General features: G+C 49.3%; 1 protein-coding gene across 1 annotated transcript; it reads right to left on the bottom strand.

The window, feature by feature from the left end:
• Window positions 1-253: 253 nt before the first annotated feature.
• On the bottom strand, window positions 254-21,300 carry LOC117415203 (repulsive guidance molecule A-like). Its single transcript, XM_059015060.1, has 6 exons — window positions 21,152-21,300; window positions 19,951-20,110; window positions 15,416-15,453; window positions 10,680-10,825; window positions 3,008-3,516; window positions 254-2,253 (listed from the first exon to the last, which is right to left on the bottom strand). Exons 3-6 carry the CDS (start codon window positions 15,439-15,441, stop codon window positions 1,600-1,602), a joined length of 1,335 nt encoding a protein of 444 aa, XP_058871043.1. The 5' UTR covers window positions 15,442-15,453; window positions 19,951-20,110; window positions 21,152-21,300; the 3' UTR covers window positions 254-1,599.
• Window positions 21,301-22,123: the final 823 nt, after the last annotated feature.

The raw sequence follows: 22,123 nt of genomic DNA, 5'->3' as shown, positions 1-22,123 counted from the left end.
ATGAAATGAAGAGACCCACACTGTAACACACGCTCGTGTACATTTCCAAACGTAGAACCCTGACTGTGACCCGTCCCTCCCTCCCTCCGACACACACAGGATCTCATGACAGGTGCGCAGGCTGCATCACCCGACGCTTACAGAAGAACGGATGTGAGCACAGAGACCTGTGCTGAGCTGCATCCAGACAGAGAGCAAAACACACACTCAAGAGACGAGGAAACAGGGAAATGAATTGAAACCAGACAGCGGGTTTCAGGGTCACTTTTAATAGGGAAGTAACACAGATGAAATGCCTATATTGCTGGCTCGTATTAGTTTCAATAGAACAGCGAGGTACCAGCACCCACCCGTCGTGCTGGTTCAACTCCTCTATGTACAGGCACATTTACACATTATACAACACTTATATACACTCAGAATATATTATTATATAGACACTTTGTTGTTTTATTTTAAACCCAGGACCTGGGCTCCAGCTAGAGGAGGGAGTCTATACAGTACCATATGTATTCATTATAGGTTCCTTGAAGAAATGTATTTGAAAACTCCTGCATTTACACATTGCTGCTTGAAAAGATGAGCACAGTACTGAGTGCACAGGAAGTCCGTGTGCGTGTCAGCCGCTCCCCACACATGCATGGGTGCACCCAGCAAACTCAGAGCAAACAGACAGGGACCTTAATGAAGACATTCTGCACTAGAAAGAAAAGCAAGCTCTGGTTCAGATTCACATCAAGGACGAACGGAGGCTGGGTCTGCACAGTCAGAGTTAAATACTGATCACAGAAACGTGGTTTCCTTGTTCCAGGGTTCCCATTAAAACAGGTGAAGTCCACCCCCCCTTTCCAGATCCCAAAACAAAACAAAGAGATGGGAATTAGAGATAGGTAGCGTTTTTAAAAGGTCGTTGGATCCAGTTTTTTTTTTCTGTATTACCACTCAATCCAGTAGATATCCAGTCCACAATCCACAGGGTTTTTTTTTGGTTGACAATGAATTTCTAGTGACTGTAAATAAAGCACGAGCAGGCGAGACGCGCTCCTGCCCCTGGAGGGAGTCGGAGGTTCATTTCATTACCCCTGTGTAGAAATGGAGCAGTATTTCTCTTGATTCAATGAATACCAGGGCCTCCCCTGAACACTGATCCTGCTGGACAGCCTCACAGTCCTCCTGGAGTTAGAAGCATCACTCCAGTGCTGTACCGAGTCCAGTGCTGCAAACATACTACTGTGACAATTTACAAGACGTGATCCTCGACAATTTACAAGACGTGATCCTGGGTTCAGGTCCCACACAGGGGAACAGACCCAGAGAGAAGACAAAAGAAGGGCCTGGGTGAAACAAACGTGCAGCCCTGCACTGGAGGAACGACCGCAATGGGAGCGCCAATGACTGCGTGCCTCGTTTACACAAAGAGAGTGCTTTGAATGAGTCTGAGTCAGGTTCACACTGATGGGATGATAAGCTCTGGGATGGGTTTGCCTGCCAGGCGTAGAGGGTGCTCTTCTGGGACCTTGTGCAGAAAATAAAAAAAAGAAAAAGGACTCCTTCCTCTGGCTTGAGCTGCCATTCTTCAGCTTTTCTTTTAAACGTATGTTACGAGAGCCAGCGCAGCAGAGCAGCGAGGGCGAGGGCGAGGCTGGGCCCCGGGTCAGTTCTCTGCGCCGCGCTGAAAAGGCGGGGAGTCCGGGGGGGGTTCTGTTTCAGTTTGCTGGGGGGCAGGGCTTTGAGGTCCTCCAGGGCTCCGTACGCTGCCATGGAGAACTCGGGGTCCCCCGTGGTGAGCAGGTCGAACACGCAGGACTGGAAGTACACGTCCTCCACCTGCAGGATCTCGCGGCACTTGGCAGTGGCGCGCTCCACGGTGTAGGAGCGCCGGGGGGCCACGGGGCCGGGGACGGGCCCGCTCAGGGTGTGCTCCTTGATGAGCTCACTGCGGGGGCAGCCATGCAGACAGAGCTGCAGGCCCGAGCCCTCCTCGGAGAAGTTCAGAGTGTCCTCTGGGACGCGGATGGCGAAGGTCAGGTAGCGGCCCACCTGCCTCACGATGATGGAGGTGCCGATGTAGCGGGCCTGGATCTCCACCTGGGAGGACGAGGAGCCGCCCCCCTCCCGGCCGCGCTCCAAGATCCGCAGGCTGCCCCCCCCCTCCCTCGTACCGTCCAGGAAGGCCGAGGGGAGGTCCTCTGTGGTGGCCTGGTACACCTTCTGCTCTGTGCAGCCCTGGAACCTCTTGAAGATCACTGTGATCTGGAAGAACAGAAAAAAAGAAATCTATGAAAATGCAATCCTGTTGGAGCAAAGCAGAAGAGCGCTTCGTGCGAGAGCAGTTTGTTTCTTCAATGGGATGTCGGATTCAGGCAGAAATGCACCCCAAGCCCTGCAGTGCAGGAGGTCTGGCGTTTCCAAGGCAACCCCCTGCACCTCAGCCAATCGAGGACACCGTTCCATCTCCTGTGGAATGCTGAGCCAATTTAAAAACAAACAACCCAACTGACACTTCAGTGGCTCTGCAATCAGGACCGAGGCCAAGCCTGAGCGAGGAGCTGAAACTCATTGCAGGGGCAGGGGCAGGGGCAGCCGTTCAGCCCCTGGGAGGGGGGGGGGCAGGGGCAGCCGTTCAGCCCCTGGGAGGGGGGGGGGCAGGGGCAGCTGTTCAGCCCCTGGGAGGGGGGGGGGGCAGGGGCAGTCGTCCAGCCCCTCACACAGGCTGTGGGAGGCCAAGGCAGACAGCCTTAGAAAGGAATAAAATACAACTACACAGCAATGTGCATGTTTGTAACCACTCAGAAATTCCATCAGAAGCCTGCCATCACTTTTTCATTTTTTTACCAGCCCCTCCCCTCCTCCTCAGCCCTTCCCCAGCACACCCCTCCCCCTCCCCCTCCCCCTCCTCCCTCCTCCCTCCTCCTCCTCAGCCCCCCAGGCCCCCCCTCCCCCTCCCCCTCCTCAGCCCCCCAGGCCCCCCCAGGCCCCCCCTCCCCCTTCCCCTCCTCCCCGTTACCTTGCTGGTGGCGGTGGCGCTTGAACCCTGGATCACAGGCACGTTGGTGACCTGGACGGACAGGTACTGATTGTCTATGAGGGGCCAGGCTCCCTCCACCTTGCAGGTCTGAAACTCGTCCCTGAAGGTGCGCAGGTGGGGGTCCCCGAATAATCCGCAGTGCGCGTACCTGCCCTGGCGCGGGCCCTGCGAGGCGTGTGCGCGGCTCTCGTAGTCGCACAGCTCCGACACGGCGGGGTGGCTGGTGCCCTGGGCCCTGCCCGAGGACGTGGGGCCCACGCTGGAGCAGTTGTGCTGGCTGAAGAGCTCTTTGATGCGGAAGACTGCGGAGTGGTAGACCAGGTCCCCCCGGCAGGCCCGCGCTGTCTTCTTGGTGCACTGCGAGTAGGCGCGCAGGGCGATGCAGTAATCCACGTCGGCGGGCTGGTCCTCCTGCAGCCCGTTAGAGGAGGAGGTGGAGGCCACGTACTCGGCATTGCAGCGCTGGATCCGACACTGCTGGCAATGCACTGAGGGGGGAGAGAGGGAGACCGGTTAGCATCGGGCTTAACAACTCAACCACACAACACTGGGCGAAGCTGCTGCTTCTCTCTTATGATTCGTACAATCGGAGGTCTGGAGTGATCTGAAAAGACGCTTTGAAGTCTACAGCAGGCTGTGACTGTAAAGTTTTATTCCAGGCTCTTGCACCGCTAGATACAAAGACTATCTTGACACAAACTTCAGTCCTACTGTAGTCCAGCTGTTTAATCCACTTTACTGGGACCTGCTGTGTTGGATTCAAATAATTTCACAATGGAGCTGCGAGGTCCTGTTGTATACATTATGAGCATTCCTGTGCTATAGCTTAAACACATTGGTATCTTGAGCTCTGGAATCAGCCGGCACGCTGCACTGGAAATGCCTGGACCTGCTACACTCAATTTTGCATGTTTTTGTTTTCTCTCAAAGCAGCACGGCTCATTAGACGTCAAATGTAACGAAAGCAGGATGAAAAAACAAAACAAATAAATACACAGCAGCTTGTGCGCCGATGTCACCGACTGATCAAAGCAGAAAACAAACCGGAAAACTAAAAGATAGAAAGACAGGGGCATCCAACTCCAGCAACTCAGCACAAGGCAGATGGATGATTCATACACAGCGATTACCAGAGGAGTGCAGGGGAATCGCATCACTCAAACACAGGCATCCGCACTACAGCTCTGGCAGCGGCATTACTCAAACCAGCTGGAATGGATCTATCCTGTCTGCAGACTGAATCAGTCAGGAGCCGTGTGAGACAGACAGGGGGGCAGAGCCAGGTTACCTGGACACCTCCACACAGCACAGCGGTGCACAGAGAGGGCTCCCTGACCTCCACGCAGCACAGAGAGGGCTCCCTGACCTCCACGCAGCACAGAGAGGGCTCCCTGACCTCCACGCAGCACAGAGAGGGCTCCCTGACCTCCACGCAGCACAGAGAGGGCTCCCTGACCTCCACGCAGCACAGAGAGGGCTCCCTGACCTCCACGCAGCACAGAGAGGGCTCCCTGACCTCCACGCAGCACAGAGAGGGCTCCCTGACCTCCACGCAGCACAGAGAGGGCTCCCTGACCTCCACGCAGCACAGAGAGGGCTCCCTGACCTCCACGCAGCACAGAGAGGGCTCCCTGACCTCCACGCAGCACAGAGAGGGCTCCCTGACCTCCACGCAGCACAGAGAGGGCTCCCTGACCTCCACGCAGCACAGAGAGGGCTCCCTGACCTCCACACAGCACAGCGGTGCACAGAGAGCTCTCTTGTTGCTGTTGATTGTTCTTTACTAGGAAAAGGCAGCTTGGTAGGGAAATACAGACTAACACTAACTAAATCGAACGAGAACCAAAGCAAAGCCTGTCCCTGGACACTTTGCAATGCTAAGGTTGTGCTAACCTCCTACTGCTGCATGTAGTGGCAAGAGCACGACACAGTTTGCACGACCCTGCAGATTCAACCCCAACGCAGATCAGCTTGCTATCAGTAGACGTCAGAGAAGACTGCTGCAGAGCGCAGGGCACTGTTGAGGGTCTTCTCTCTACAACTACACAAACACATACAGGGGGCTTTTTACTGTAACGAGTTTGTTTAGCCTCAGCTTTACTGTGGATATTCACGCTCCCCGTGCTCACTGTAGGCTGGGTGCTAGGAGAAGACTCCCCTCCCGCAGCGTATTAAAGACTGGCTACAGTGAAAAGGGGGATGGGGGGGCAGCCTGATCACAATGCCTTCAGTGTTGTGCTTTGCACTCACAGTTTCAGCAGTGCAAAGGGGCCCCAGCTCACAAGAATACTAACCAGCTATTTCACAGCTACCAGAGCCAGCAGCTGGACAGATTGGGAGGGGGGTTTAAAGGAATTCTTTACATCATCTAGATTTTGCTAATATTTCCTTACCTGTTTAGTATCTTCTTTCTTGTGTTCTGTAGGATTCTCTATTGCTGTTTCTGCTGTTTGCCTAGCTTACACAAATTGCTTCTGAAAAGACTCCTCAGGGCAGATTGAGGGGAAGCATATCCTCTCCGCTGTGCACTGAACTCATGGGTGAAGGACTGAGGGGTGTGCAACACGAGCGCACACGCACACACACACACACACACACACACAAGGATAATACAGAGTGACAACGCTGAACTCCATACACAATGAAGTCTATGTGTTAGGTTAGATGAGCTCGCTGCTATCGGCAGTCAACATAACAAACAGCTGAAGTGCCCCTGTGCCACCCATGCCCGGACTCAGCATGACGGAGGCTTCCACAGCTTCAGCTCCTCCCGAGATCGGAGTCACTGCCACATATTCTTTTACACTACCGATTTATTACTGGGTTAGGTTACCAGTAATTGCTGTTCTTCAGAGTCACTTCGTGTTTCCGTCGACTCAAGAACATTAGGCTTTTATTGCGATCATGTATCAAAGCCTGTCAGCTATTTTTAATACAAGCTTTTGGAAGGCAAAAAAAAAAAAAGGTTTTAATTTGAAATGAAAGTGAAACAGTGAACCAGGAAGAGGCTGAACTGGGTTCAAATCTCAGCTCAGTCAACACAGACTCCGGGAGAAACAGCGAATCACCTGACCTGCCAGAGCCTGCAGCCCACCCCCTCACAAGCCCCACTCAACTGAAGACACGTTTCGAGGGGGCTTTGATGGCCAACAGTCAACTAAAGAGGAACAAAAAAAAAAAAGAAAAAAAACCCACCGGCATGCATGCGATCTTTGAACAGAAACGCTCCCAGCACTGCAACACCTGTGCATATTTGGAAGTTTAAGTTTCTCACTGAAACCGATACATTGGTATGCGGATTCTCTCCAACAACAACAACACAACAAATCCTGGCCATGGAGCTTATCCAAAACAGAGTCTGCCCGCCACACCTAACGGTCAGCAGGACTGTACAGAGATGCATGTAATAAAATAAAATATGAGGAAGACGCTTGAAGAGGAGGTTCACTCTTAAGAGTTCGGGTTGGAGTTTAAACAAGCAGACCCCGCCAGCTGCATACGGTCACAGGCAGAGGAGAGAAACAAGCTCTGAACCTCTCCACTCTCCACACAAACATGCCAACCTGCCAGCTGTCAAAACAGCCATCTCATGCAAAGCAACAAGAAGCAGGGGCACCACTGGACTCACAGAAAACCCCGATATTGAAAGGAGGGTTATTCTGTTTCCTTCTGGTGAAAACGCTTCTTTATTTCGTTCATTACTTTAACTCTAGTAATGCCCTGGCCTTCACATCAGCAAGCTCCACGCCACGTACATTTCAACCTGCTCTGAATCCAAAAGGGATTATTAGACAGGAGGGGCACAACTTTAAGAGGGGTCGGAACAGACCACACAGTGTGACGGGATTGCGATCTACTGCTGTGCCGTGCTTTCCACTTATCTGTCAAAAAAATCCAGGGTTCAGATGTGAACCGCTGTGCAGTGCATCATTACAGAGTCCATACACAAACAGGACAAGCCGCAGGAGAGGAGGCATAATGAGGAGACAGGGCATCTTCACCATGCTGAACTACAGAGCTGAATGAGACAGGGCATCTTCACCATGCTGAACTACAGAGCTGAATGAGGAGACAGGGCATCTTCACCATGCTGAACTACAGAGCTGAATGAGGAGACAGGGCATCTTCACCATGCTGAACTACAGAGCTGAATGAGACAGGGCATCTTCACCATGCTGAACTACAGAGCTGAATGAGACAGGGCATCTTCACCATGCTGAACTACAGAGCTGAATGAGACAGGGCATCTTCACCATGCTGAGCTACAGAGCTGAATGAGGAGACAGGGCATCTTCACCATGCTGAACTACAGAGCTGAATGAGGAGACAGGGCATCTTCACCATGCTGAACTACAGAGCTGAATGAGGAGACAGGGCATCTTCACCATGCTGAACTACAGAGCTGAATGAGACAGGGCATCTTCACCATGCTGAACTACAGAGCTGAATGAGACAGGGCATCTTCACCATGCTGAACTACAGAGCTGAATGAGACAGGGCATCTTCACCATGCTGAACTACAGAGCTGAATGAGGAGACAGGGCATCTTCACCATGCTGAACTACAGAGCTGAATGAGACAGGGCATCTTCACCATGCTGAACTACAGAGCTGAATGAGACAGGGCATCTTCACCATGCTGAACTACAGAGCTGAATGAGACGGGGCATCTTCACCATGCTGAACTACAGAGCTGAATGAGGAGACAGGGCATCTTCACCATGCTGAACTACAGAGCTGAATGAGACAGGGCATCTTCACCATGCTGAACTACAGAGCTGAATGAGACAGGGCATCTTCACCATGCTGAACTACAGAGCTGAATGAGGAGACAGGGCATCTTCACCATGCTGAGCTACAGAGCTGAATGAGACAGGGCATCTTCACCATGCTGAACTACAGAGCTGAATGAGGAGACAGGGCATCTTCACCATGCTGAGCTACAGAGCTGAATGAGGAGACAGGGCATCTTCACCATGCTGAACTACAGAGCTGAATGAGACAGGGCATCTTCACCATGCTGAACTACAGAGCTGAATGAGACAGGGCATCTTCACCATGCTGAACTACAGAGCTGAATGAGGAGACAGGGCATCTTCACCATGCTGAACTACAGAGCTGAATGAGACAGGGCATCTTCACCATGCTGAGCTACAGAGCTGAATGAGGAGACAGGGCATCTTCACCATGCTGAGCTACAGAGCTGAATGAGACAGGGCATCTTCACCATGCTGAACTACAGAGCTGAATGAGGAGACAGGGCATCTTCACCATGCTGAGCTACAGAGCTGAATGAGGAGACAGGGCATCTTCACCATGCTGAACTACAGAGCTGAATGAGACAGGGCATCTTCACCATGCTGAACTACAGAGCTGAATGAGGAGACAGGGCATCTTCACCATGCTGAACTACAGAGCTGAATGAGACAGGGCATCTTCACCATGCTGAGCTACAGAGCTGAATGAGGAGACAGGGCATCTTCACCATGCTGAACTACAGAGCTGAATGAGACAGGGCATCTTCACCATGCTGAGCTACAGAGCTGAATGAGACAGGGCATCTTCACCATGCTGAACTACAGAGCTGAATGAGGAGACAGGGCATCTTCACCATGCTGAACTACAGAGCTGAATGAGACAGGGCATCTTCACCATGCTGAACTACAGAGCTGAATGAGACGGGGCATCTTCACCATGCTGAACTACAGAGCTGAATGAGGAGACAGGGCATCTTCACCATGCTGCTCTACAGAGCTGAAGCTATACCTACATATAGCAGTGCACTGCGGTACACATTTTATACTGTGTGTGTCTGGAGACAGCTAGTCTTAGTGCAGAGCTGCATTTACAACATCCCCCCCAGGTTACAGAAAATGTGTTTAACCCTCAAGTGCTTTAGGATAACTATTCACATTGAAATTGAAATACTTTAAGATCTTAAAAGTTTGGCAAATGCATCACATCTGAAAACACACACACAGAGCTCCAGTAGCTGTAACATTAGTAAACTGCATTAGTTACAGTATGCCTTATTCACACTAATGTGTTCCACAGTGAGGTTCACATTGAAGTTATTTGGAACCACGCTATAGAGGTGAAACACGTCGGGTATTGAATGCCCCAATCCGGGGTCTGACGGACAGGGGGCTCCGGTCTGGTGCTCAGAAGAACCCGTACAGATATTCGCCAAGAGATCTGCTGAGACACTTCAATACATCATTAGCTTGTTTTGCAAGCGCTCAGCCGACTGAAGCGGTTTAAACGCGTTACTCTCCTTTCAACTATTGAAGCGGTTTAAACGCGTTACTCTCCTTTCAACGCGTCCTGTAAATATCTGTGCACTCTAAAAAGCATTAGCTCAAAGTTAGCAAGCATTAAAACACACCGTTTTGTTCGGAGTCCCTTGCTGTATAACCGCTGATTCAGTAAAGCTGTTAGCACTGGGACCGCGTTTATATGATAGCAGCTGTTTACAGGCTGAATGGTTTATTACGCGGTTATTTACCTAATATAACGAGGGGTCACGCTTAAACACGCGCGCTAGGTTTTGTTTAAAAGGAGCAACACGCATTTCGAGAACTTAAACAAATAACCCTAAATATCTCAAATGTAAATCTGTTAGCGTAAATGTCAAGAGGGAGCATTTAATACTGTAGCAAAAACAGCTTCCGTTAGTTTGGCGAAATTTTGTCTTGAAAAGTCAAATACATAGATAGATAGATAGATAGATAGATAGATAATGTACTCGCTCTCTGAACCTGCTGTGATTTTATATATGATAAACCGCATGAAAATAAAATACATGCGGATTCTTCTCCGTAAAAAAAAGAAACTTGTTTTTGTTAATTAGTTACAAAGCAGCCATCGCTCCAGACAAGGCTAGTGCTGTTGAGGAGGGGAAACGTTCACAGCTTCAAAGTGCCTCGCAAAGCTCCCGGGGAAAGCGCTTCGGGGAAGGTTAACGAGTCTCTCCCGAGGGGCTGGATACCCGGACCTCAAAGGAAGGCACGTTTCTGTGCTCCGGGTGAGGAACAACGAGCTCTCTGTCACTGTCAGGGTTTTACAAATTATTACCAGGATTTAAAAACATCTTTCTTAAAAAAAAAAAAACAAACAGTTATTCGTTATTTTGTAATTTACTACGTTTCTTTTTTTTTTTTTTTTTTTTAGTCTTCTGGAAAATAAATCAGTGTAAAGACTAAGCGGAGCTCCTGCTTTGATTTCAATTGCATTAGTTTCCACCCAACACAGTTAATAAAGCCCAGCCGCGCTTGTAACTTGTGCAGTCCGGGGTCAAAACAACTGTTTGACATCTTTGAGAAGTTCTGCTCCCCCATTTTGTGCTTCGGGTTTGAACCAGCGCCAGCATAATAAACTTTTTTTTGTACATTATTACGTCAATAACTCATTTGCACGTTTTAAACAGTTTTGTGTAAGACACGCAGTTTATTTGGAAGATCTCGACTCTCCTGCATGCAGCGCGGCTCGCACACGCACACGCACACGCACACGCACACACACAGTCCGCTCCTTCAATGCACGCTGCGCGCTTCTCTCATTCAACTACCAAAACAACAACAAAGTATGTGTAAAACTTTTTTTTTTTTTGCACATAAATAAAAATCTCAAATGAATATTTGTATATTCCATACCTGTTCGGGGCCACACTGAGAACACGACCATGATAACCGCAAACGTCGTCCAGGGCTGCAGCTTAGCCGAAGGGTGAAATCCGCTTTTCCCCATACCAATCCATTCAGTTGCAATGGAGTTCCTTGACTGCTCCGGGATTCTGCGGCTAAACCAAATTAAACACAAATTCACATCCCTGCGAGATCTGTCATTCAAACGCGCTCCCAACCTGACGGGGGAGGGGCGAGTCCGCAGCGCACCAACAGAAAGACAGAAAGGCGTTTGAATTTGAATATCGATGACGTTTAATGAATACCAATACGCGCCTAGCCAACCGGGGGTCGCACAGGCGGTGTGGGGGAGGGGCTAGTTTTACTCGCAGGCTGGAGGCTGCGTTGCAGTCTGCTGAAAACAACAAGGCAATGAGCGGCTCAGGGGAGAGCAGCCGGGGGCTTCTCAAAGAAATCCTGCCGCTTTAAAAGTGTCCATTTTGGAAATTAAACGTGTTGTGTTGCTTTTATAAAGAAGCCGTAAACAATATTATATGTGTAATGAATATACAGCATTTAAAAAAAAAAAAAACCCCTTTGTAGGGAAAGACTATGACAAGCTACTAGAGTCTAAATGAATACACGGAATAATGGCGCTGATCTCAAACAAACGAGGCCGTTTAAAACTCTTAGGGGTCCAGATGTATGCCGCTCTTGAAGAAGCAGGACTGTGTTTTGCACACTTGGATCATGACAGCTGTTAAAGTGTTGCAGGGTGATCAATCACTGCGCTGCCAGCCCCTCGCTTTCCCATTGCACATGCTCGACCAGGAGCTACTGTTTGCTTAAGCTGTGAAGTTTATATCTAAAATCTAAGCGAATGAAAGCAGCTAATGTTGCAGATCTAGAAATAAGCAAGCCAGAACTGTCATTTGAAAATCTCCTACAGGCATCTCAGTTCGGAGTCATTCACAGTAAACTCTCTTTTCCTTTTAGTAAAGATGGTTTCAATAGGAATCCTGTGGTAAAAACATCACAGAGTCTAGTGAAGCACAGACAAGCATTGTAAAAAAACAACAACAAAACACACACTTTCTACTGTATTCTGAACTTTAGATGCTGCAATAATAACTGCCATTTCCCTTTCTTTCCTTGTATGTTGGCGGGCTTGTTTATTTTTGGTTCTTGTAAATGCTGGTGTTCATGAATGGCTCCTGGATGCTTGTTTGTCCGTGCCTCGCAGTCCTGATTGTCTCTCAGTGTGCAGCGTTATGAAAACAGCCCTGCTCTCAGCTCCCCAGGGGGTTCAGCAGCAGCGTCTGGTCGCTGCACCGCGTGCAAAAACAAAGCTGGCACCCTGTCAGCCCACAAATGGTCAAACCAAACAGCCCTGCTGAAGTGATCGGAGCAAAGGCAATAATATTAGCAAACCCTTCCACCCTCCACAGGAATGAGGTGACTAACAGAACCAACACTGCACTGCACAACAGATCTGAAGAGTCTTTCTTTGGGTGTGCTCCAGACACCACCCCTAGCAAGTCCTGGGGGGTCACCAGGATACTGAAGCGGAGCAGCGTTTGTTAATTCTGTTCTCTTATGACATCGTTATAAGCCCCAGATACCCGCTGTATGCCTGTGGTTTGAAGCCTGAGCTAACCTGTCCTTCCTATTAAGGTGCTCACACCCTGCGTGTGGGGCTCAGCTTGGCAGAGGGCTGGGAGTGGAGGGCTGGGCTGAGCTGGGTCTGCCCTGGAGTGTGTGATGTAAGCCCCATAAATCCTGAATCGGAATGGAGGGAACTGGTTTCAACAGCGACCTGTGTTTGATTGCCTGAGATTTACGAGGGATGCTTCATGAGTAAAATATTCTTTCTTGTGGGGTTTGGGGAGAGCGCTCTTTATTCTCACTTGCTGCTGCCTGCCTGCTCTGCTCCTGCAGCCCGGTCTCACATCTCATTCACAGAGCTGCTCTGCTCCTGCAGCCCGGTCTCACATCTCATTCACAGAGCTGCTCTGCTCCTGCAGCCCGGTCTCACATCTCATTCACAGAGCTGCTCTGCTCCTGCAGCCCGGTCTCACATCTCATTCACAGAGCTGCTGTGCTCCTGCAGCCCGGTCTCACATCTCATTCACAGAGCTGCTCTGCTCCTGCAGCCCGGTCTCACATCTCATTCACAGAGCTGCTCTGCTCCTGCAGCCCGGTCTCACATCTCATTCACAGAGCTGCTCTGCTCCTGCAGCCCGGTCTCACATCTCATTCACAGAGCTGCTCTGCTCCTGCAGCCCGGTCTCATATCTCATTCACAGAGCTGCTCTGCTCCTGCAGCCCGGTCTCACATCTCATTCACAGAGCTGCTCTGCTCCTGCAGCCCGGTCTCACATCTCATTCACAGAGCTGCTGTGCTCCTGCAGCCCGGTCTCACATCTCATTCACAGAGCTGCTGTGCTCCTGCAGCCCGGTCTCACATCTCATTCACAGAGCTGCTGTGCTCCTGCAGCCCGGTCTCACATCTCATTCACAGAGCTGCTCTGCTCCTGCAGCCCGGTCTCACATCTCATTCACAGAGCTGCTCTGCTCCTGCAGCCCGGTCTCACATCTCATTCACAGAGCTGCTCTGCTCCTGCAGCCCGGTCTCATATCTCATTCACAGAGCTGCTCTGCTCCTGCAGCCCGGTCTCACATCTCATTCACAGAGCTGCTCTGCTCCTGCAGCCCGGTCTCACATCTCATTCACAGAGCTGCTGTGCTCCTGCAGCCCGGTCTCACATCTCATTCACAGAGCTGCTGTGCTCCTGCAGCCCGGTCTCACATCTCATTCACAGAGCTGCTGTGCTCCTGCAGCCCGGTCTCACATCTCATTCACAGAGCTGCTGTGCTCCTGCAGCCCGGTCTCACATCTCATTCACAGAGCTGCTCTGCTCCTGCAGCCCGGTCTCACATCTCATTCACAGAGCTGCTCTGCTCCTGCAGCCCGGTCTCACATCTCATTCACAGAGCTGCTGTGCTCCTGCAGCCCGGTCTCACATCTCATTCACAGAGCTGCTCTGCTCCTGCAGCCCGGTCTCACATCTCATTCACAGAGCTGCTGTGCTCCTGCAGCCCGGTCTCACATCTCATTCACAGAGCTGCTCTGCTCCTGCAGCCCGGTCTCACATCTCATTCACAGAGCTGCTCTGCTCCTGCAGCCCGGTCTCACCTCTCATTCACAGAGCTCCTGTGCTCCTGCAGCCCGGTCTCACATCTCATTCACAGAGCTGCTCTGCTCCTGCAGCCCGGTCTCACCTCTCATTCACAGAGCTCCTGTGCTCCTGCAGCCCGGTCTCACATCTCATTCACAGAGCTGCTCTGCTCCTGCAGCCCGGTCTCACATCTCATTCACAGAGCTGCTCTGCTCCTGCAGCCCGGTCTCACATCTCATTCACAGAGCTGCTCTGCTCCTGCAGCCCGGTCTCACATCTCATTCACAGAGCTGCTGTGCTCCTGCAGCCCGGTCTCACATCTCATTCACAGAGCTGCTCTGCTCCTGCAGCCCGGTCTCACCTCTCATTCACAGAGCTGCCAACCTTTTATTAATTTCACTGGAATCTAAAGATGCACAATTTTCTTTTCTGAAGATGAAGTCCTGCAGTTCATTTCGGTTCCTATAGTTTTTATAATTCACACAATTCAGCCATTTTTCCACTTGTAAAGGGCTTGAGTTATAAATCTGTCTGAATGGTGGAAGACGGTTGGATTTGATTCATATTTTATGTGAAGCCTGGCAGCCTAAACAAAACATTTCTAAGAGTCTAGAATGATCAATGCCCCCTCTCCCCCTTATATGAAAAACATAAAATACAAAACAGTGGTATATTCCGACTCATTTAACAATATATGTTATTATTTATTTCCTGCATATCTATATACTTAAGTAAAAGTGACTCTGCACTTAGATATATGATCAAGATTACTTGTGAGCATATATAAAGAAAGAGATTTGGTATAATTGTGATGAATCTTTACATGCTGTATCTACATGCACCATAAAGAATAGAATCCTTTCACACATGGCCATTCCTCTCCTGATATCTGGAGCAGTTCACGCCACTTTGTAGTAGCTGTTCTGTGGTGTTGTTGCCTCCTTGAACTTGCATTGAACCTGAACTCTGACAGATATCAAATCAAACCCCCCTCCGTCGCACAATCGAGTGATTCAGGTGGGGAACACACTGACAAGCTAACCCAACTGGAACGCTGTCTAAGGACAGAAACCTCTACAGCTCTCCTGCCTCCCTCACTCCCTCCCTGCACTCACTCCCACACTGCACTCACTCCCTCACTCCCTCCCTGCACTCACTCCCTCCCTGCACTCACTCCCACCTGCACTCACTCCCTCCCTGCACTCACTCCCACCTGCCCTCACTCCCTCCCTGCCTCACTCCCTCACTCCCTCCCTCATTTCCTCCCTCCCTGCCTCACTCCCTCCCTCCCTCCCTGCACTCCCTCCCTCCCTCCCTGCACTCCCTCCCTCCCTCACTCACTCCCACCTGCCCTCACTCCCTCCCTGCCTCACTCCCTCCCTCACTTCCTCCCTCCCTCCCTCACTTCCTCCCTCCCTGCCTCACTTCCTCCCTCCCTGCACTTCCTCCCACCCTGCACTCCCTCCCTGCCTCACTCCCTCCCTCCCTCCCTCCCTCCCTCCCTCCCTCACTCCCACCCTGCACTCCCTCCCTGCATACAGGACCCTGACGATGACACAGTTTGAAGAACAAGAACACGGCACTCACGCTCTCAGGGGCTCCTCTGATTCCATCGCTTTCCTTTCCTAAAAGAAACAACACAAAAAATACAACAATGAAACGAATCTCCATTGACTTACTGCAGCCCAGTTCAGTGAGAAAAACAACAGCAAAATAAAAAAATAAACAATTAGCCAAGCTGCTGTAAATCAGGGCAGCAGAATTATTTATCTGGAGTTCTGAGACATCGGCAGCTTGTTGTTTTTCCATTTAGAAGACAAACAGGACAAACACATGGAGTGAAGGAGTAATGAGTTTGTGTATCTGAAGGATATTTATTGTTGTAAGGAGGAGGAGAGGGGGAGTTGGGGTGGGGGGGTCATGGCATGGGAGAGTAAGGGGTTAGGTTGTCCAGGTATTCACAGAGTTGCGGATTGGGTTGCATATGGAGCTCAGACTTCCTTGGACTTGTCTAATGCTTCAGCAGCTCGCTGGGATGCAGCAGGTACAATGAGAATCAGTACATTTCTCCTGACACTGGATCACTTGTTCTAATACAATAGAAAATGAGGTCAGCTCGGGAAAATTAGCCACTGCTGAATGCCAGACCACTGACAAGAAACAGCTGCTTTCTATTTGTGCAGCACGGAAAGAGAGGGAGAGAAGAAGAGAGAGAGAAGAAGAGAGGAGAAAGACATAATCTTATAGAGTCACAATATATGTAACAAAAAGGTTTATTTACTAAAAAGCTGACGGTTGTAGAAACACACTCACCGCTTCAGCAGCTCTCTGCACATTAAACGCTGCCCAGTGGTTTTGCTGCATTTCCACAACCTAAGACTACAGATTGCTGCAGTTTCTTCAAACCTATTAAACCCTTCAAAAGATTGTGGAGATCAGTGAGACATACAGCGATCAAGAGCCACCCATGAGACAGTCCTGTCCTCTCCTGTCCTGCCCTGTCCTGTCCTGTCCTGCCCTGTCCTGCACTGTCCTGCACTGCACTGCACTGCCCTGTCTTGTTCTGTCCTGCACTGCACTGCACTGCACTGCCTGTCTTGTCCTGTCCTGCACTGCATTGCACTGCACTGCACTGTCCTGTCCTGTCCTCTTCCCGGTAGAGGAAAGCCCTGCAGCCTGTGCGCTTCACTGCTGGGTGCTGAGTGGCAGGACAGTGTTAGATGTTAGTCAGTTTGAGCAGCACCCTTGACAGGAGCAGCTCACCGGCTCAGACTGGCAACCAGCTGGGGGGCAGGTTAAACCAGGGTATTGAATGAAGTCTAGCTGTAGTAAATGCAAAAGGAAGCAGAGAACCAAACTTTTAAAAGTTTGAAGGTAATTCATCCGTAACTTACAACACTGAAAATTCAGTATGAAATCTGAGTAAAGCTAAATTCTCAGACATTGAAAAATACTTTTATTCATAACTATAAAACACTCAATAGCTCTAAATTTAGACATACCAAAAGAAAGTCAATGAATTCAATGACAAAGTCTTTTTTGATGTCAATGTAATTTACTATAGTTTCTTTTACCTTTCTAAATTTAACTTGCATGCTGAAAATAATCCACACAGCTTTGAAACTGCAGCTGTGTGCTGGCTGGTGGCCCCTCATTTAGCTGGGTTACTGTAAATCTTTTTTAGTTAGAGATTGCTTCTTTTCTTCCTTTCTTTTGAACAAATGCTTGTTGACGTATCTTCTAAATCCCAGTGCTTTTGAAAAGGAATACACAAGGTGTGTAACCTAAGCCAGGAGCCGGGGCCCCTTTGTGGCGGGCTGGGGGAGCTAATCTCTTGATTTGGGTGACCTTTCACCCTGAGGCACACACCTAAACGCAGGTACGGAGGGGGTGGCCGGGAGTCTGTCTGTGAACAGCGCATGAAGGGGATCGCTTTCCTGGGATTAACCTGCTCCCCTCAAAGACACGGCTTCTCTTTAACCCCTCACCCGCCCGGCCCCGTGCTGTGTATAACGATGGTGCGAGTCGCGCTGAAACAAGGATGGGCAAGCCAAGCCTTCCTGTCTGGGTTTGGATTCTGCTGTTCATCCTTTCATTCTTTTAAAAAGGGTTTTGGGCACATTGTGTATTTCTCATAACGTCTCTCCAGAATGTAAAAGAAAAGGAAGTTAAGATACAGGCTTGCTGAATGGTGGAGCCCAGGCTGGTAGATTGCACTGTCTTCAGTTCCCCTCCCAGTTCATCAGCACTGTCGTGTTGCGGAGTGTGGCAGCTGCCGTGGCTCAGGGCACAGCTTTGAAGATCAGAGCTGAAGCTCTTTCTATCTGCCTCGGGGCTGGCTGGCAGCGGAAGGCTTTTTTTAGATTTTTTTTGGGACTCAGGCTGGAAAAATCACTGGTATTTATAACCCTTTTACGAGGGCAAGGCCGCTGGAGGCCTGAGGGACAGAGGGAGGGAGGAAGCTGGGAGGCAGGGAGGGTTAGAGTCCAGTTTTCTCGCTCAGCCACCTGTTGAGGCCCCTGGTTACGAGCCTTCGGAGACCTGCTGAGGTTTTAAATACCGCGTTTGTCTTTTTGTTTTATTTTCCTCGCGCCTCTCCCCTCCACTCGGCTCGTAGCCCCCTGGCCCACATCAGTGGGTGTGCTTCTTATTGCCACAGTGATCATGGCTTCATCTAATATTGAAACCAAGCTGAAAATGAAACCCTGTGGTTCTCTGTGGTTAACCATGCCTTTCAGCTAATCTTCCTTGCCTGCTTGGCTGTGCTTTTACCATGGTGTGCTGCAGTAAACGTTTATAAGGGAACAGCAAAAGAACATTCAAGGAGGAAGTAGAATGTCTAAGAGATACAAATGGAAAATCAGAGATGAAGAGAAAAAAATAGCAAATCTATTAAATGATTACTTTGCACAAGGATACGGACAACATGCCCCACCTGTTCCTATCCAGTTTTAAATAACTTTAGCATAACAGAGGCAGAAGTGTTAAAGGGACTAGGAGCTCTTAAAATAAACAAATCCTCTGGGCCGGATGAGATCCTCCCAATAGTACTCAAAGAAATGAAAGAAGTTATTTACAAACCGCTAACCAAGATCATGCAACAGTCTCGTGACACAGGGGTTGTACCGACAGACTGGAAAATAGCAAACGTAATACCGATCCACAAAAAGGGAGACAAAACCGAACCAGGGAACTACAGACCAATAAGCCTGACTTCTATTATATGTAAACTTATGGAAACTATAATAAGATCCAAAATGGAAAATTACCTATATGGTAACAGTATCCTGGGAGACAGTCAGCATGGTTTTAGGAAAGGGAGATCATGTCTAACTAACCTGCTTGACTTTTTTGAGGATGCAACATCCACAATGGATAATTGTAAAGAATACAACATGGTTTATTTAGATTTCCAGAAAGCTTTTGACAAAGTCCCGCATAAAAGAATAATTCTCAAACTGAACGCAGTAGGGATTCAAGGAAATGCATGCACATGGATTAGGGAGTGGTTAACATGTAGAAAACAGAAAGTACTGATTAGAAGGCTGAATGGCCTCCCCTCGTTTGTAAACTTTCTTATGTTCGTATGTTCTAATGTATAAGGTCAAGGGCATTAGCTGTTAGATGTCTCTGTTATTTGGTTTGCTTCTCCATGCTTTCGCTGTGCCTAACTACACTTTAACTGTATACTGTATCTCTCTGTCTGTAACATTGCAGTGCTCACTTCAAGCAGTATTGTCTCTGGCCAGCCTGTTTTTGCTTCATGTTTCCACTTCTCCAAGCCCCCCTGAGCTGGGGGATTAGTTTCCCACCCCTCCCCTCGCCTCATCCACAGCCCCGGGCAGACAGAGCCTACAAATTGTTCTGTAATGACTGCTGTGAGTTACTGCCCTCCCGAGCCGCCAGATCTGAGCAAGCCATCTTTAAAGTCTTCATTAGACACTAAAAAGATAATGGCTGGGACACAGGGCCCTGCTTAATCCTTTACCAGGGTGACGCTTCTCCATATTTACGAGTGGCAGACAGGAGAGAGTAGCCCTGCTTTCATTATCACACACACACTGTGGCTCACTATTGCAAGCCCTGCTTTCATTATCACACACACACTGTGGCTCACTATTGCAAGCCCTGCTTCCATTATCACACACACACTGTGGCTCACTATTGCAAGCCCTGCTTTCATTATCACACACACACTGTGGCTCACTATTGCAAGCCCTGCTTTCATTATCACACACACACTGTGGCTCACTATTGCAAGCCCTGCTTTCATTATCACACACACACTGTGGCTCACTATTGCTCTGCTGGTCTGACAGAGGGTATTAGGCACCCAGTACAGCAGCTCTGGAGAGCAGGTATATTAAACACAGCTTAGGTGTTTAATTAAATGTTCCTCTACCTTGACTTCAGTTTCTTAATGTAACTGAATATCCTAGGGCTGTGTGTTTGAAGTTCATCTATCCATCTATCAATCTGTGATTGTGTCTGTCTATCCATCTATATGTCTGTCTGTCTGTCTGTCTGCCTATCCCTGTAACGGATAAGCAGAGTGTAATGAATCATTTGGACTCATCTGTGACTAGGAGCCTCCTTTGCTTCCACTAATTCCCTGTTTGTACCTGCCAGTTGAAGAGGGTGAACCGTTTGCTGGCTGTCTCTGTGCCAGGGTCCTGGAGCCAGCGTCACTGCAGGGCGGGAGGGAGGGGGGAGCGGGGGTCTCTCTCAGGCAGTTAGCTAGCCTGACAGTATTCCTCAGCTTCACTGGGGAGCTCACAGCGCCTGCAGTACAGAATAGCACAGAGACACCAAGAAGGAACAGAATTCGAGTGAGAGGAAAGAGACCTCTTCGTCTACTTCACCAGAGCTTCCCAAACTTTTCTGTTTGGGGACCCCTTTTTGAAAATGATTTTGAATAGGGTCCCCTGAAATGAAAACTCATTTAAAGTCCCCATACCCCAGTTTGATAACCACTGTACTGACAGACAAAAAGACACATGTGTCGTAGTGGAAGACCGTGCTGGCAGAGGACTGTGAGGTCTGAAAGGGTTCAATACGGGCACAGTAACCTAAACACTGATCCACATCGATCCACTCATTAATACATGGGGCTGGCTGATAGCTCATACACACTTGCAAAGTGTAAACCCATTTTCTAGAGAAATAGAGACAGGCAGATGTTCAGTGTTTGAAGTCATTACTGAGACACATCTGGCCTCGTCATGTCTTTTTTTTCAAAGGAAGACGACTCCTTGTGCTTTTAAAATGCCTCGAATAGTTTAGAATTCATATAAACTAAAAGTCAAAACACCCACATCTGCTGAAAAGATTTTCGGAAGGCTGTCACGGGCCCCCAAGATTACATTCCCTTGTCTCATAACAAAGCCCAAGGCAGGACTTCAAAGCTTGCTGTCAGTCAGGGCCCCTAGGGATCACCTGGCCCCTGATATCCACACCTAGGGGCAAAGGAACATGTCCACTACACTCTGCTTGCACCAGTGCAAAGTCTGCATCGCTTCCCAAAGCACAAGAAGAACTGCAATGCTACTGTAGCAAAACTAGAAAGCAGCAGCTCAGCGTGGCACTTCTACAGTAGAAACTGCAGGCCATTTTAACAGACAGTTTGTGTATTTACTTAGAAAAAGTTAAGGTCGGTGTTATACCTTCAGGTCTATCTATCTATCTGTTTGTTTGCATTGTGACTTCTGTCTTCTACCAAAAAATTACAGAGTGTGGTCAGTCAACACTATCGAGCTCCATCTTATCCACACAGCAATCCCTGCCTGATGAACAGAACCCCCGGCCCAGCAGAATCGCACTCACCTTGGCTCAGAACCTCGCTACGGCAGTCAGCCCGGCCTGCCCAGCAGCTCACGCGATATGCGATAGCAGGGGAGGGCACAGAGACACACAGCGTGCCAGCCAGCCACTCCGAGGACTCTCATCAAGTCTAATGCAGCGCTGCTACATGCAGAGAGATAGCTGTGAATTAAAGCACATGACCACAGTTGTCTTTTTAAAGAATCGGCACTTTGATTAAGGGGGTTACAGATTACAGCAGAGTCCCTAACGCCCAGGCACCGGTCAGGGTGATTTAAAAAAAAGAAGCATGTGTCGTACTTGGACACTGTCCCATATTCCAGTACGAGCACTGAGGCAACTCGAGGCACAGTTACAGCAGAGTGTGTGTGTGCGTGTGTGTGTGTGTGTGTGACTGTGTGTGTGTGTGTGTGTGTGTGTGTGCGTGTGTGTGCGTGTGTGTGTGTGTGTGTGTGTGACTGTGTGTGTGTGTGCGTGTGTGTGTGTGTGTGTGTGTGTGTGTGTGCGTGTGTGTGTGTGTGTGTGACTGTGTGTGTGTGTGCGTGTGTGTGTGTGTGTGTGACTGTGTGTGTGTGTGACTGTGTGTGTCTGTGTGTGTGTGTGCGTGTGTGTGTGTGTGCGTGTGTGTGTGTGTGTGTGCGTGTGTGTGTGTGTGTGTGTGACTGTGTGTGTGTGTGACTGTGTGTGTCTGTGTGTGTGTGTCTGTGTGTGTAATTTCAATCAGAATTATAAAACATTAAATAGCAGTACATTTAGAAATACCAAAAGAACCTGGAGACTTCATTGACAAACTTGACATCTGCTTTCAAGGCAATGTGAAAGAATTGTCAAAACGGAAGTCATTGAATTTCTGTGAAATTTGAAAATGCTAAAAGGGAAGTGACTGTGAACATCCCTGAAGTCAGGTCCTCAGAGGTACGTTCTTCCCACTGAGACAATGCCATAGTCACAATGTTAACCCAGCTTCCAGCTCAA

This window comes from Acipenser ruthenus, chromosome 49, assembly GCF_902713425.1.
Source record: "Acipenser ruthenus chromosome 49, fAciRut3.2 maternal haplotype, whole genome shotgun sequence".
Lineage (NCBI taxonomy): Eukaryota > Metazoa > Chordata > Actinopteri > Acipenseriformes > Acipenseridae > Acipenser > Acipenser ruthenus.
Note: the sequence above shows the minus strand (reverse complement) of the source record. Positions and strands in the feature narration are given on the sequence as shown.

Coding starts and splice junctions, on each gene's coding strand:
- LOC117415203 (XM_059015060.1), bottom strand. CDS start 15,441: ATGGAATCAGAGGAGCCCCTGAGAGC. Junction 10,826..15,415: donor TCAGAGGAGCCCCTGAGAGC/GTGAGTGCCGTG, acceptor AATTTGGTTTAG/CCGCAGAATCCCGGAGCAGT. Junction 2,254..3,007: donor GCGCCACCGCCACCAGCAAG/GTAACGGGGAGG, acceptor CTGTTCTTCCAG/ATCACAGTGATCTTCAAGAG.